The 16,999-nt window shown below is 50.0% G+C and overlaps 1 protein-coding gene across 17 annotated transcripts in view; it reads right to left on the reverse strand.

Moving 5' to 3' along the window:
* The window catches only part of LDLRAD4 (low density lipoprotein receptor class A domain containing 4), a 387,098-nt gene that overhangs the window by 224,031 nt on the left and 146,068 nt on the right, over positions 1 to 16,999 (reverse strand). For 11 of the 17 annotated variants that reach the window (XM_072823219.1, XM_072823226.1, XM_072823246.1 and 8 more), the window contains one exon: positions 12,404 to 12,870. The exons of 4 other annotated variants lie outside the window; for them this stretch is intronic. In XM_072823219.1, the coding sequence (XP_072679320.1) occupies positions 12,404 to 12,443 (40 nt within the window). In that variant the 5' untranslated portion in view covers positions 12,444 to 12,870. Of the gene's footprint in view, positions 1 to 12,403; positions 12,871 to 16,069; positions 16,147 to 16,999 lie in introns of all 17 variants that reach the window. 2 more of the 17 variants (XM_072823232.1, XM_072823304.1) reach the window with 1 other exon arrangement.

A 16,999-nucleotide genomic window follows, 5' to 3' on the forward strand; every position in this document is an offset into this window, starting at 1 on the left:
GTGGGCTCTGCGCTTGGTCCAGAAGCAAAAGACAAGAGGAAGCACATACTACTGTGCAGCAACAGAAACGAGGTCTGGACGGGGGGGGGGGGTCCTCTAGGACGTGAAACGTGGGGTCCTTGGGAGAAATGCAGGACTATGCACAGGTGACCCCGGTCACCAAGAGGAAGCTAGGACCTCGGGAAGAAGCCAGGGAATGCGGCTCCGACCCACACTGGCCAGAGACCTCAGGGAACTATGACTTCGGAGCACCACCCGCTGGGCTGGGCGGCAGTGTTCCTGTATTCAGGGTTCTTGGGGCCTGACGCCTGCTCCGTGAGGGCAGAGGGGAAATCCCGGGGCAAAATGTGTGCAGGAAGCAGGGTTTTCCTAAAAGACAGGGAAACAGAGATTTGCAGGGAAGGGCTCCAGGAAGGAGGAAGGTGCTCTCTTTCTGAGGATGGGAACGGGGGATGCAGGACAGAAAGGGCCGGTGCAGGCTGCCCCCGAGAGAACCCTCAGTGAAGACCGTAACTTACGTTTTTTTCTCAAGTTCTGCAAATTGCCTTATTTAATTTAAAATTTTTTAAAGATTGATTTATTTATTTATTTATTTATTTATTTATTTATTTATTTATTATAGACATAGAGAGAGAGAGAGAGGCAGAGACACAGGCAGAGGGAGAAGCAGGCTCCACGCAGGCAGCCCGAAGCGGGACTTGATCCCGGGACTCCGGGGTCACACCCTGGGCTGAAGGCAGGCGCTCAACCGCGGAGCCACCAGGGATCCCCGTCTTATTTAATTTTAAAAGCTTTTCCCCTGCCCTGAGCTCCCAACGGCCATCCACAGCCCCCAGTACAGCAGGCCGCCTTCAAGTCCTGCGTCAGCACGAGTGAGCGTAGGGTCCGGGTCCGGAGAGCGACTGAGAGCGGCCTCCCCCCCTCGGAGCGGCTGGGCTCCGGCCACGTTCCTGTGGCAGACAGAGGAGATGGGGGGCTCAGAGGGCAGGAGGGGCCAAGGGGGGCGCTGGGGGCAAAGAAACAGTGTCATCGCAGGCAGAGAGGGAAGGGCTGTAGGATGGGCTCCGTGCCCCAAGGATCTCCTGCAGCTGGGGCCATGCGGTGTCATAAGCCACCCCTGCTGACTCCCCCACCCGGCCTGGCTTTCCCACCATGGCGTCCTAAAGCCCTCCAGGTTCAGTATCTCCAGGACTAAGCCCAAGTCTTCCTCGCAACAACTTCTTCGGATCAGATCACCCGTCCCCCAGGTGCCAGGACAGGACGTCGTAGCATCAGCTTCAACCCTTCGCCTCCCTCAGGCCCCACTTCGAGCCAATCAGTATCCAAGGAACCTACCTCTGAATCCTCTCTCCCTGCGCAGTCCTTCTCCACATAGCCACGGCCACGGTCCGAGGCTCCCTTCCCTGTCCTCACCGTCTCCATCCCCTTGTAAACTCCAGCCCTGGTTGGGTAGAACCGCCACCCAGGCTCTTTCCCCTCAACTCTGGGCTGCTGCTCTCGCTGCCAAGGCCTCTGGGGACTCCCTCCGACCCCATCTACCCCTCACTTAGCCAAGTCCTACTTCTGATCTCTGTTTCTAAGTCATTTCTTCTTGAAAACTCTCCCCTGAGCCCCATGATGTAGCACAGGTGACCCTATTTTGACAGTTTCATCTGGAAATCATTTCTTCTTAAGGAAGAGACACAAAGAGGAAGAGGAAAAGGAGAAAAAGGGAAAAGGGGAAAGGTGATAGGGAAAAGGGGAGGAAAGCTACGACTATCGATCACAAGTTGGTTTTGGTCGTTCTATTCATGTTTGTAAAACACCCAGCACTGGGTGTTATTCCATATGTTAGCAAATTGGGCACCAATAAAAAATAAATTTATAAAAATAAATAAAAAATAAATAAAACACCCAGTTGAGCAGATCCCACAAGGCTATCTGTGGTTGGTGGCCACCCGGATTCTACCGTCAGGTAAAAGGCACATAATGAGTCTCAAAACAAGGCGATCTTCAGCAAGAAGATGACATTCCAGTAGCTAACTTATGCAACTTACTGTCTGCAGTTTATTCTACTTTTTGGTGAAAACTACACTTTTTCTTTCTTTGTCTTAACCGATGCAATCCTCTTTCCACTCACCAAGCGCCGATGAGTGCTCATAGATCTCTCAGCCATACCATAGGCTTTGAGCAACCAAGGAGAAGTCCTTTGTGCTCAAAAGAAAGTGTGTGAAAAAAAAGAAAAAAAAAAGGAAAAGAAAAAAAAAAAAGTGTGTGCCTTTGAGATAAACAGACAACAAAAGCTGGTGAGCCTTGGCCAGACCATCAAGGGAGGAGGTGAAGGGGAATCGAAGAACACTCTGCAGCTGAGCATCGTCCATGCCAAGCACAGCTTCCTTCTGCCAGACCTCCTTGCCTCTGCCCTCTCGGGACACTGCCCTCTCGGGACTCTGCCCTCTCGGGACTCTGCCCTCTCGGGACACTGCCAGGTGGCTCCGCAGGAGACCTTCAAAGGCTCTTCCCCCACCGCTGAATAAACCCCGCCCCCCTTGTCCTGCTCATGAGCCCTTGTGTCTTCATTGCCTCCACCTTAATTCCCCTCTTCCTCTGCCTGGAATCTCCCTCCCTGGGCTCCGGGCTCAGCTCGCTGTCCCTAAGCTACCCGCTGAGCCTGCCTACTACCAACCCTCAGAGAGCTTCATCTGTGTTCCTCAGCACTCAAACCCTCTGCTCCGCGTTGTAGCTCCCCCGTCCAAGTGTGATACTTATCTCTCCTAGTGAAACAAGACACCCAGGTTAGGAGAAACATCAGAGTAACCCTCGTTGCTCCTCCATTCCAGGCCCAAAGCGGGTGAGCAACGATAGATGGACAACAAATGAGCAAGCAACACTACCGGGGGTGCTTCAATGAAGCCCGATGACGAGGTGACTCAGTCACGGTGCGATTGAATACCAAGCCCTTTACTAAGTCACGGGAAAAACAAAAGCAAAACAAGCAAAAAACAAACTCTGATGAGTTTCTATTATCCATCAACAAAAACTTCTCAAGTGTCCCCTCCACCATCTCTCCCCTGCACTCCACAGCCAGGCACCCAATTCAGGAGTTCAGTCAACAGCAGGAACATCATACTTCTTCCACGGACAGTTTTGTCTATAAATCCTGCATTTAAGGGGCACCTGGGAGGCTCAGTGGTTGAGCGTCAGCCTTCGGCTCAGGGCGTGACTCTGGGGTCCCAGGATCGAGTCCCACACTGGGCTCCCTGCATGGAGCCTACTTCTCCCTCTGCCTGTGTCTCCGCCTCTCTCTCTGTGTTGCTCACAAATTAAATAAAAAAAATATTTTTAAATCCTGAATTTAAAAAACAACAGGTGAGAAGGGAAGATGGCAATGGAGTAGGAAGACCCGAGGCTCACTCTCATCTCATCCCATGCACACAACTAGATAACTATCAAATCACCCTAAACACTCCAGAAATCAACCTGAAGACTGACAAACTCCACAACTAAACACAGAGAAGAGGGCACGTCGAAGACGTGTAAACACGTATGGTTTTGTAGCAATAAAAAACAATAAAAGTCATTTTTTTAAAAAGATTTTGTTTATTTTTTCCATGAGAGACACAGAGACACGGAGAGAGGTAGAGACTCAGGCAGAGGGAGGAGCAGGCTCCGCACAGGGAGCCCGACGTGGGACTCGATCCCGGGACTCCAGGATCACACACTGAGCCAAAGGCAGGTGCTAAACTGCTGAGCCACCCAGGGATCCCCAATAAAAGTCATTTTTGATAAAAAATAAATAAAATGAATTTTTGAAAACAATAAATTTTGCTTTCAAGAAAGATTTCCTTGCATGTACGTGTTTGACAAACGTTTTCAACTTCAACAGACCCCACCAAGCCCTTACAGCAGACCACGAGGAAGGTGCCCTGTCCCTTAGAAACAGAAGTAGACACCCACGCTCGCTGCCACGCAGCTGGCTGGGGAGCCGGCCGATCTGACCGTGGGTTAACACCCCTTCTGCTATGCCATGTCGCCGCGGGTCACCTCCCAGTTACCAACGTTTCACACGATGGAAACCCTCTATTGCTACAAAAGCCACATGCAGCTGTTGCAGAGATGGTGCAGAGTGAAGACGCCAGGTACGGTTTCCTGTCGCTATTCTGAGCCAGAAAAGTCACTCCTGTAGTCAGGGCATCAGCCCTAAGTGCTCACGTTATACGTGACCATCCGAACCAGGACATTTCTGAGAATGACAGGGAGCATCATTAACACCTGTACCACCACCTGGGCAGACACAGAGACGTGTCGCTGTCCCACCCCGAGCGAACCTCTGATGAGAAGAGCTCTCGGTGACCCACGCACCGTTGCTAGAATCATGAACTCTTGTGTTCTATTTTAAAGCTTACGCAGCCCCTTCCTTATGCTTTTTAAAATTTGGCTCTGTATCCCCACGTAAGAAAGTGGGCATTTAACCCTTTTCCATCTCACAGAGGAGGATGGTTTCAGAGAAATAAAACATCTGTGAAGGGGCACGACTGCCATGTGGAAGTAGCAGCCCACCCCGACTCTGAGCCCCGGTGGGACTGTCGGCACCGCGGGCGGCAGCCAAGGAAGGGGAGAGACAAGCCACAACCGCCGGGCAGACAGAGGGCCCCAGGGGGCAGCCGAGGGACCGCAAGGGAGGACGACGCAACGACGAGGACCAATTTTCCCTGTGCTGCCTTTTACTTGCCTTAGTCCAGTGTCCTCAGTCGACATAGTAATGTTTAACATTAGAAGACAGTTGGGGCCGAATAACTGCTCCACCCCAAATGGAAACGTTGTTCAGAAGCGAGTAAAGAAACAACAGAGGCACAGACCGCAGTGTCAGGTCACACATCACGAACTCACAGATGGCCAGGGCGGGGCCAGAATTAGCTGCCAAATCCATCCATAATCCATTTGCCCCGTCTTAGCCAATAGGTCCCAGCACCTCAACCGCCTGAACAGTGTTTGCACCATTTATATGCGACCGCACGGCAAGGTTTAAGTTCTGATTCACCCCCCTGCTCGTGTCCAGGCTCGTGAATGTGCCCTGGGCTCATGCAATGAAGACTACGGGCAGGCGCGGAGGAGGCCTGGCTCCAGCAGGAGAAGCCCCATCCCAGGCAACCCATCCCTGAGGCCACACCTATTTCCCCATCCAGGCCTCAGCAGAGGGCCTCACAGCACAGTCCCAAGGGCTTCCAGCAAGGCAGGGGTTCCGTGGAGAAACACAGGCAGCCTGCTACGGCACGGCCACCTTGGTTTTCTCTTTAGCTTGTGTGGGTTGAGGTCATGACTTCTATTTTGCAGGAAAAAGAGCTGGGGCCCAGATTAAGTAACTTGCCCAGCTCTTGCCCCTCAAAAATGGTAGGCCTTAGGTAAAATTCAGATCTTATGAGTCCAAGCCCACTCTCTCCTATCCTTACTGCATCCTCAACACAAAAAATGGACTGTGTGTGTGTGTGTGTGTGTGTGTGTGTGTGAAGGATGAGCTGCTATATGCTCACAAGAGGTGTTCTCCAGAATCTTCATGCTCTGGATCCCAAACAACCTCCTCTTGCGCTAGGAACTAGTTGTCCCATATCTAAGCACTGAACGGAGCACCACGAGGTAGGAGCAAACCGGAACGTGAGGCAGGCAGACCTTTCTTCTATTCTAGAACATTAGCCAGTGGATCTAAGTGAATGGAATTTCTCTTGTTCATTTTTTTTAATTTTTTTTAATTTTTTTCATTTTGTTTTTAAAAGGAAAAAAAAAGATTGTGACAAAACATATTTTATATTGAAAACATACCAGCTAGACTACTGGACAACATCCATGCTGCCCTGGGCTACAGACTCAGAAGAAAGAGAGGTGTTGCAGTGCTTCTGCACGTGCTTACCCAAAGACCCCTAAAAGGCTGCCACAGAGACAAGACCCACTCTGTGTGGTCCAACTGAGCCTAGAATTAGAGAAGGAAAACAAGAATCAGAGAAGAAACATAAGCCCATATAGCGGATGCCACAGTGTACACATAGGCTAGTATCTTATCATTATTAGGTCGAAAAAGAATGTCCTCAGAGGCCAACCATCCTTAAATATACAGCTGTCATATGCGCGTCTCCATGAAACCCCCTTTCCAAGAGCTGCATTTGGATCATAGTTCTCTGTGGGTATTGATAAGCTGGAAGGGAAACACTTCCTGACAATGGCTGGCCTTGACCATATTCCAGGCATAGTCTAGTCATTTGTGATTATTATCTAGTCATTTGTGCTGAAATTACAGGTTCTAATCTCAGCTCCTTATCCTACCAGGGGTGTTACCTTTACTTAGCCCATGCCTGTTTTTCCTCATCTGTCAAAAGCACTCCATAATAGCAGTTATTTTACAGAACTGTTTTGGGTCTTGAATAAGATCATACGTATGAAGCGCCTAGAACACGGCGTGGCACATAGTGATCTTACAACCATCCTCCCAAGGACCTTCATGCTTACGTTCATGGCACACTTAGTCAAGACTGGATGAGAGCGGAAAGCAGTCAGCGGAAGTCAAGGCTGATTGTTTAAGAGACGGAAAAAGAGGCTGGGAGCTTAGATGGTGAAGGCAATGCGCGGTGGGTGGGGTGAGCGGCGTGTCAGGACTGGTGTGGTTCCTATGCTCCCACCTGGAAAATCGTATTCCCTGATACAAGCACCGGTGTGGGTAGAGGCTGCCAGATGATCATGTCCCAAGGAGCCCGAGAGCCAGGCACACAGGGCAGCAAGAGCTCCAAGGACAGGCAACAAAAACGGGTCTGAGAGTCCTAGGCCCAAGACGAGGGGGAAAACTAGCATCCCAACAACTCAATTTAAGTGATTCTTCCTTTTTGGTTATTAGTGGCTAAGAAACCCCAATCACCTAAATCTACAAAACAGCTCCCTTTCAGACACCTGAAGACTATTAAATCAGCTCTCAACCTTCTCCGTTATGAGTGAAATAACCTTCATGTGTTTAACGACTAGCTCTGATTATCCTTTTCACAAGAAAGACTTATAAATTCTGAAGGAATCTGGTTGACTTACTTAGTCATCCAAGGATATGCTGCTTCTAATACGGAATGAAAGGATTCCAAAGCCTAAGAAATGTAATCGGACAGTATTTAAGGGTGGCACCGGGGGCGGGAAGGAGGGAGAATCGGAAACCAGCACCTTCCTTAGGATATAATGGTGATAACCCAGGCGGGATGCTTTCCAAGTCACCAGAGAAAACCTCCGTCACTATTATGCTTCAACCAAGAGCTGACCAACCCCGCCTGGAAGGATTCCCATTTCCCTAGGCCCAGGGGCGCTGGGGTGTTGTTTTTATGAGTCTGATCTTACTGGAATCTGGCCATCTACATCACAGCTTCCATGAACTAATAAAGCCAGGCAGAAAGACTGCCCAAAAGAACAAAAACACTGAGCGTAGGATGCTTGAGTTTTCACTTGCACAAACCAACTATTAGCATCATTGTCATAACTCGTGGCACTCAGGTAGCCTTACAGCATCGTGCTGCAAGGAGCTCCCTAAACCTGCACTAATCTCACGACCCCCTGCAGGACAGGCAAGGGCTGCTTCGTCTCACAGCTGAGGGGCAGGGAGTGCCCACAGCGACTACGAACAGGCGACTGGGAAAAACCTGAGCTCAGCACAGTCTCAGAAGCTGGGACCAACCAATCCCTTTGAAAATTCAATCATAAACCTTAATCAAGTCATATCGTGGGACCCCATGATTCTGATTCAGGGAGCTTAACCTCAGAAAATGGCCCAATCCATAGAAGAGCTTATTGCACAACGGTGTTCCTCAAAGCATTATTCATAAGGGCGAAAGCTGTCAAAAATTGCAATGTCCGGTAATAAGAACACAATTTAAAAATTGAACAACAATAAAAAATAAATTTATTATTAAAAAAAATTCAAGTACACACACATAAAAGAATGTTATGCAGCAATTTTAAAACATATCTATAAAGGAAATGCTGGGGTGCCTGGGTGGCTCAATCAGGGCTGACTGTCCGACAGGCCGTGGTCTCAGGGTTGTGAGATGGAGCCCCAAGGCTCCACAGTCAGCTGGGCGTCTGCTTGGGATTCTCTCCCTCTCCCTCTGCCCCATCCCACTGCTTGTGCGCACTCTTTATTTTATTTTATTTTTTTTGTGTGTGTGCACTCTTTAAATAAATAAATAGAATTTTTAAAAATGCTCATCATGTAATGTTAAAGGGGAACGATCAGGTGATAGAACTGGATACACAGGAGGAAACGCACCCAGGACAAAAGAGACCGAAAGGACAGAAGCCAGATGTAAACAGTGGAAAGCTGAACGTGGCAAGATTGTATGTATGGGTCATTATTTTTCTAATGCAATTTTTCTGTGCTTTCCAAATTTGCTTACAATGAACGACCTGTTCAACTAAGTTTTTGGTTTTTTTTTTTTGGTCACAAAATAGTACCTAAATGATGAAAATCATTTCTAAATTATATATGCTGAGAAAACGTAATGTACAAATTCCCGCGTGCCAGGAATAGCCTAAGAAAAGCGTAATTAGGAGGAGGAATTTGCAATGTGTATCCGTGTGTGTGCACCTACAGTTACACGGGAAACAAGTTGTAAGAGGGGCACCAAACCAGCACTGGCGTGGGGAGGAAGGGGCTTCCAAGCTCCCACCAGCCGAGCACACCCAGCTTCCTGTCAGTCCCCGGGCTTCCCTCCCAGCCAGACTGGAGCCCCGAACCCCTTCCTTAAGAGGACTCCTGAGCCCCCAGACCCCATCACCGAGGGAATTGAAATATAAAACGTAAATGACACATCTTTTTAAGTGGAGGCAGGCATGTTTAACTACATGGTGGTTTCTGTCATGCCCAGAATAAGATTTAAAGCCAAGGAAAAATGCCTTAACCCCTTCACCCATTTAAATATCTAAAAAAAAAAAAAAAAATTCTCTCACAATCCTAAAACTTTGAAGCTTTGCTCTAGGATGACTTCTTTGATAATGAGTAAAGGTTGAAAGGTGATTAAAGGCCTTTTCCACTGGCCTAGAGAATCCACAAACTCCATGCATCTTCAATTCCAGAAACTAAGACATTTAGCACCTTTCGTTGCCCTGGGACTTCAAGAAAAGACTGAAGTCAAGAAATGTAATAAGAGCAAGTCAGCTAAGGGGTGGGTGCCAGGCTCCTACCCACCCCTACAGCTTTACCACACTGCTTGGGCAGCGACAAAGCATCGGCCCTTTCATTCTACATCGCAAGCGACCTTCACCGACCATGTGGAGAAAGAGAGGCGAGAAGAGCAGGCAAAGAATAAAAATGACGAGCCCAGTCCACAGGGACCCACTTCCAGGGAAGGCTGCGTCCGTAGGTCCCCTGCGCTCTACCCATGCTCCTTTATCTCCCTATGGGAAGCTAACGCCATGGTCCTAGAGGTACTCGTGGGCCCGGCTCGTAGAACTCATATTCAATAATCGACAGTTCCCCCAAAAATGCACAGATCGGGGCGCCTGGGTGGCTCAGTTGGTTAAGCATCCTGCTCTTGTTTTCAGCTCAGGTCATGATCTCACCGTTGTGGGATCGAGCCCCATGTCGGGCTCTTCGCTCAGTGTAGAGTCTGCTTCAGATTCTCTCTCCCTCTCCCGCTCTCTCTCTCTCTCTCTCAAATAAATAAATAAAATCCACCTCACTGCCGGCTCTGCTGAGCATGCCCCTGCACCAAGCATGAGCACACCTGCAAGGCCTCTGAGTTGTCGTGAGGACAGAATTAAAACAGGGAAGACACACGCCAAGTTTCCTAAAACAATGGCCACGGGTAGTATTTTACTACTGCTACCAACATGATCATTATTAAAATAAATTTAAAAAAATGATCATCATTCAAGTAGGCTGATGCAACTAGGAGGAGGCCAAAGTCGTACGGAAACAGAGTTCTTGCATCAACTAGAAGTTAAACGAAGCCAAGAAAACATGAGTTGGAGAGGAACCCCGAGAGGGTGGCGCAGAGCCAATGGGTGAGGAAGCGAGCAGGGTTCTTGGTAGCCGGCAACCAGGGCGGTGACAGGCACGGCTGCAGCTGCCGCTGCTCAGGCCTCAGGGTGTCAGGCACTGTCCTAACTCCGGTGAGTTCTCCAGGCGGAACCCAGGGCTTCTATTACGCAGAATCAACTGCCTCAGTGGGCCAGGCACAAGCCAGCGGGAGTCCTGGGGGGGTCTCCTCAGAGCGTGCAGAGCTCCCTGCACTCGCCCTGGGCCTCCTGGCTGTGTCCCAGGGGGCTGAGAAGGCTTCGAAGGGCCTGGCCACTCCCAAGGGCTGCTTCGCATCACGTCCGCATGTGCTGCCCTCCACGAGGAAGAGTGGAGGTGACATCCCCCGAGGGTGCAGCCCGTGCGACTGAACGGCCGCAGTGCGCCCACGAAGGAGGCCGGGAGGGCAGGGTCCTGGCAGCCCGACGGTCCTGAAGCACCTTGATGGTGCTTCTCTGGGTCTCCATTTAAATACAGCCTCGTGCACCTCAGAGGGCGCCGACGGCTCCGGGGGTGCTCTACGTCCAGATGCAGGTGCCAATGGGCCCAGGGGGGCTCCCACGTCCAGGTGCAGGTGCCGACGGGCCCCGGGGAGGCTCCCATGTCCAGGTGCAGGCGCCGACGGGCCCTGGGGGGGCTCCCACGTCCAGGTGCAGGTGGCAATGGCCCCGGGGGGAGGCTCCCACGTCGAGGTGCAGGTGCTGAGGGGCCCCGGGGAGGCTCCCACGTCCAGGTGTAGGCGCCGAAGGCTCCGGGAGGGCTCTACGTCCGGGTGCAGGTGCCAATGGGCCCAGGGGGGCTCCCACGTCCAGGTGCAGGTGCCGATGGGCCCCAGGGAGGCTCCCACGTCTGGGTGCAGGTGCCGACGGCCCCGGGGGGGGCTCCCACGTCCAGGTGCAGGTGCCGATGGCCCCGGGGGGGGCTCCCACGTCCAGGTGCAGGTGCCGACGGCCCGGGGGGGGTTCCCATGTCCAGGTGCAGGTGCTGACGGGCCCCGGGGAGGCTCCCACGTCCGGGTGCAGGTGGTGACGGCCCCGGGAGGGCTCCCACATCAAGGTGCAGGTGGCGACGGGCCCTGGGAGGCTCCCACGTCCAGGTGCAGGTGCCGACGGCCCGGGAGGGGGCTCCCACATCCAGTTGCAGGTGGCGATGGGCCCCGGGGAGGCTCCCACGTCCAGGTGCAGGTGCCGATGGCCTGGGGGGGCTCCCACGTCCAGGTGCAGGTGCCGACGGGCCCCGGGAGCGGGAGCACGGAGGACTGGACGGGGCCACCCGCTGGAAACTTAAGTCCACGTCGGGACCCACCGGCCCAGGGCGTGTGGAGGCCCGTGGCCGCACCCCGCACACTGGCCTCACCCTCCCTCCGGGCAGCTGCAGACGCCGAGGGCTGACCAAGGCCGTCTCCACTTACGGACGAGCAAAGGGACGCCCGAGGAGCCACGGCCGCCCAAGGACGGAGCTCGGTGGGGAGAAGTCCCTGCGGGCCTCAGCCTGGCAGCCTCACCTGCTCTTGTAGCCAACCCTGAACCGCTGCGCACCCCTAGGGGTCACGGGACCACAGAATACGGTTGCTTCTCACGGTGATTCCACCATCTTTCCGTAAACACAAAAACACCTCTTTTTGTGTAGAAATGTTTCTCCTGGATTCCAGGAGTCTCTTCGACTTCAAAGCCCCTGTTTCATTCATGAGGAGCCAGCGGTCCGCAAGGATTTGGTGGCTTCCTGGGACGTCGAGTGAATCAGACAAGGAGCAAGGACCCACATTCGAAAGGCCCTGCCTTGCAGGCCACGGCTCGGGAGCATGGGCCGGACTGATTCTCTGCAAAACGCACGAACCAGAACCCTTTGCCTCTGAGTGCATAGCAATGTCAGGTATTGATGTGGGGCTTCTCCGGGGGCCCCCTTATGTGAGAAGAATCCTAACAGCGTGGCTAGTTCAGCAGAACCGCGCCCCAGCACCCTTTGCACATGAGCAAATCGGAGAAGCAAAACTGGAGATGGGGAGGGAGAAGTCGCTCATCATCGATAACTCTATTCCCTCGGAGACACTTCCCAGTTCCGTAAAGAAAAACCCACCCCCGACCTTTACTCCGCAAGTAACCTATTCCCTTTAGAGAACAGCGACTTAGGGGATATCGTGCGTGCCACATTGCTCAACAAAAGCAGAATCGCAAAATGCCAAATGCGTTTTCAAATTCCTATTCAGAGAGCAGAGAAACATAGTATTATTTTGTCAAAGTCAGTTTCCATGGCAGCCTGAGCCCCTTGCCTCTGTAAGGCCTTCAGCTCATAAATGCAAATGCACACTCCTCTTATAGAGCTGTTTGGTGTTTTATCAACCTACCAACTAAAAGTTGAAATAAAGCTTTAAGTGTGGAGGGTTCTCACCTGTGAAAGCATTTGTGGCCTGAAAACCAGCTTCCTGCATACTGCTCCCCAGACAAGCCTGTGCTCCAACTCTTAAGCTATCCTGTCAAGAGGAAATCGCCTGGGCAAGGCCTCAGGTCACTTCCATCTTAGCTTGTCGGAGTCCATCGCTCTGCCCCGTCCGGCTTGTGGTAGCATCTGATGCCCACCTGCCCTGCTCCCAGACACTGAGAGCAGTACCTGGGACAGCACCCAGTCCAGCAGCGTGCACACTTGGGGCACACAGTCACGTCAGCCGTCCAGCCAAAGGGTGAAGGCCATGGTGAGCCCAGGAGCAGAGGACGCTGTCCCGCTGAGACCTGCTCTCCCACCTTAGAGTGAGGCCCTCGTCAGCCACTTGGCAGCCAGCATCCTCCACGGTCTCAGCCGCTCTAAGGGAGCTCAGTATGGTCTGATCTGCTGCTCTCTGTGCTTCGCCTCTCCCCTTGCTGAAATTAAAAAGAAAGAGATCACTTTCCTGATGACTTGTAGGAGCATCAAACTCAGTAGACCCATAGGGGCCGAAAGAAAGAGGGAGAACGAGAGAGAGGGAGAGAGAGAGAAAGCCACCCGGAGTGGTGCTCGTGGGCACTGCAGCAGCTCCGGGGAGGGGGCAGGTCCAGCACCTTTCCCTGCGTGTCTGTGAAGGGGCGGGGAGCAGAGGTAGCTTTTACTTGTGCCCAGAAAAAAAAAAAAAAGACAGAAGAAGCCAGCGTCCTCTGCTCTAAGCCTTGCTGAGATGGCTACAAAGGTCACACAACATCCAAATGCCTTTCGCTCAGTTACTCAGAGTCCACAGATACCCTGCAGAAGAGACCCACTTCCCGGGCTTGTTCCCGAGGGATCAGAAGTGAGGTCTGAGGTTCATACCCATCGCCATCAGCGCTCCGGGAATGACTCGGGTTGAGTAGTTTATCAAAAATATCAAAAAATAAAATAAAAAAATTAAATAAATAAATAAATAAATAAATAAATAAATAAATAAATATGACTAGCAAAGGGGACAACGGAGGCCTGTATCAATCTTTTAAAGAGTGAGGAGGAAAAGCAAACTTAATCTGAAAATTTACGTTACATATTACATAATCATAAAAGCACTTTACGAAACACTTTCCAGATAGTCTCGTGTTGTTATATTACACAAGAAGCAGCACCGATAACAAGAATGTCACAAATCCAAAGGATGAGACTTTTTAAAACAGAACCCAAATAGTCATCTCCGGTATTAGAGGAAAAGAAACCTTTTTTTTTTTTTTTTTTTTTCCAATATCACTTCAGTCTATGTTGACTTCATGGACCTGCAGTATCACAGTAGCATAGGGTGTAGCATACCATGAGTCCTTACACTTAATGAATAGGTTAAAAAAAAAAAAAACCTTACTTTAATTAAAAATCATTTCTGAAAATGATGGTTTTGAAGTACTTGAAAATGTGACAAAACATTTTTTTCTCTGAACTGAAACATTCCACTTAAAATGACCAACACTCACAGTATCAGCACCCTAAAATCCTACACTAACTTCTAACGTAAACCTAATCACATGTACTATACCTATCATTCTTAGGAAATGGAATTGCCAGAAAAAAACAAAAACCTACCCGCCCTATTCTTTAAAACCTTGATTTTCTTTGCCCTTTGCTATGGTGCTTTCCATGCACAGAAATGCTAGACTTTATTTATTCTCTGTTTTTAAACTCAGAGACAATGTGAAGCGTGATGAGGTGTTTGTTGTTATTTTATTGTAGGCTTTCTGTTTATTTTGTTTTATTGCAAAACTTAAAAAAAATCAAGCTAACCTATATCACATTTCAAATGGCTATGGGGAAGACTAAGGCAGATATGGACAGAAACAGAACAACTTTTTTCTTTTTTTGCCATTTTTATCCATCTTACCATCTGTTTTCAATTCTTCTAAACGAGAAGTATGGTGACAGGTGTGTAGCAGCTCATCTTGGAGTATCAGGCAAGGTACTGGCATGGATTTTTAGGAATTTTAGGGTACGATGTGTGGGTTTCCCAATAAAGACCAGACGGACACAACTGTATTATCTCCTTAATGAGTAACTTTTATATTCCTGCATACGTTCAGGAATACATACAATTTTTATTTTTTTATTTATTGTTTATTTTATTTTTATTTTTTATACACAATTTTTAAGTTAAAACTTAACTGTAAAATGCCATAAAATGTTTTCTTCCCAGCCACTAGCAACACAGATACCCATTCTAGAAGTATGCAAGAAAGAGGTGAGGAGGCCCAGGACCTGGAGACTTCATTGCGTTCAGCAAGGGACCCGATCATCTGAGACAGGGCCAGGAAGCCCATCACACTCAGCAAGAAAGTGTCGGATGACCCGACAGGCTGTGGAACAGAGCTGGGGGATTAGGTCCCAGAAACAGCAAATGCAAAGCACATCTGCTTTCACAGCTTAGTAACCAACCAAGCATCAACAAAAAGGCCTAGCAATGGAACGAATGCTACGTCATCCACGTCTCCCGTCTAACCCCCTCCTATGGCTCTCACCCTCATTCTGCTCCCCTTCCAACCTCAGTTCAAATGACCCAGCCCTATGAGCCCTCCTTGACATCCCCCGGGTGACCTCAGAGCCTGGCTGCCAGCTCCGCGTCGCTGCTCCAGGTCACGGCTGCACGCAGGGGCCCTGAGCACCATCGCCCTCTCCCCTGCTGGAGTGTAGGCCTGTGAGGACGAGGACGGTGAGCGGCTGACTTTCCGCTTCCCCCTGGCAGCTTGGACCCTGCCAATGCAGCACACCGGGGAGCTGGGCCAACGCTTCCAAGACGAGCCGCCCACGGGCAGCGCGTCCTGGCCAAGAGGCTACTCTGCGGTGCTGGAGCCTCTGAAGTGGGTGGGCGTCCCCTCCTCCCCGGGGTCAGGGTGAGACAGTGACTGGGGCAGTAACTCCCTGTGCTCACACCCACGGAGCATCCTCCGGGAGAGACCCTCAGAGGACGTTGTTTCAGATCCCCTCAAAGCACAGAGCGGGGGGGAAAAAAAAGAAAAATAAATAAATAAATATAAATAAATGAATAAAAGCACAGAGGTTAGGAGACTGAACTCCAAAAACTACTGCACGGGGGAGTCAGGACTGGGCCTGCACCTCTGGACCCTCCATCTGTGCTTCCCGGGCTACCTGCGGATGTCAGGTAAGCCTAAATTCCCTAAACTAAAGTGCCTTAACCCCAATAATACTCAAATCAGGGAAATCAAGGGGGGAGAAAATGAAGGAAGAGTAAACACAGGGAGGCGATTCACCCAGGATGCAAGTTCAGAGTCATCGTAAGCCATCAAGAGCCCCCAGTACAGCAAGCAGGGGAACATCGTCCTGTCTTCTCCACACACACATACACACACACACACACACACACATACACACACGTGTGTTCTATTTACCTTGGAAAGATGGGAAAGCCCAACCAGGAAATAAATTAATTCAATACCGCACTTGAAAAATGTCATTAAATCCCTCCCATAAGAGAGCAACAGTTACTAAGGAAACTGAGCACATCAAATGGAAAAACATCCCCACAGGAAGGGACACTTTTTTAAAAAAACATGAACACCCACAGAACCTAACCAAATAAGTTAAAGAATATGTTTGCTTTACCCCTGATTCATAAAAACTTACATCAAGTGCAGTCCTCCTGGGAATCATTGGGGGAATGAAGACTGCATTCAACAGATCACGGCTCTCACAAAATCGCACTACAAAAATAGACACATGCGATTCAGGAAACATTAGGGTCACTCAGTAGACACAAAGGCCAAAACCCAGAAATGAAGTGAAACAACCTTTAAAAAAAAAAAATCTACAAACACTCAAAACATTTGTAGTGCACAAGGAATAAACACTACAGTTTCATTTTGTATTTCCTCTCCGTGCAGACAGACTGCTTTCCTGGCGGAGTGTCGGTTACCTAGGGGACAGCCAGACTGAGCAGCCGAACGGGCTCCAGGCCGAAGACACTCGGGGAGCGGAGGCCCCATGCCTGGGTCTGATGGTTTCTCACTGCTCTACTCCCCACCAGAGAGGTCCGAGGGGGAACGGGACACTGAGACGTGAAGAGACAGCTCTAACCTTGACCAAAACAATAGAAATAAAAAATAAAAATAAAATAAAAACATAAAAATTAAGACATTAAGAGTCGTACTACACTGCTCACCGAAAGAAAAAAAAAAAAAAACTCCACTTCTGGCTGGTTCACTTAAGTTTAAAGCGACAATGGACACTGAGCAAGACAGACCAGACGTGAGAAAGAGCAGAGAGAAGAAACCTGAGGATCTACTTCCAGCCAGAGTCCGAAGCAAGAGTTACCCTGGGAATATAAGAAATAGTGAAAGGGAATAAAGGGGAAGGGAGAAAAAATGAGTGGACATATCAGAAAGGGAGACAGACCATGAGAGACGCCTAACTCTGGGAAATGAACTAGGGGTGGTGGAAGGGGAGGGGGGGGGTGACTGGGTGACGGGCACTGAGCGGGGCACTTGACGGGATGAGAACTGGGTGTTATTCTATATATTGACAAATTGAACACCAATGAAAAATAAAAAAATAAAT

The sequence above is a fragment of the Canis lupus genome, chromosome 1, assembly GCF_048164855.1.
Source record: "Canis lupus baileyi chromosome 1, mCanLup2.hap1, whole genome shotgun sequence".
NCBI classification, from domain to species: domain Eukaryota; kingdom Metazoa; phylum Chordata; class Mammalia; order Carnivora; family Canidae; genus Canis; species Canis lupus.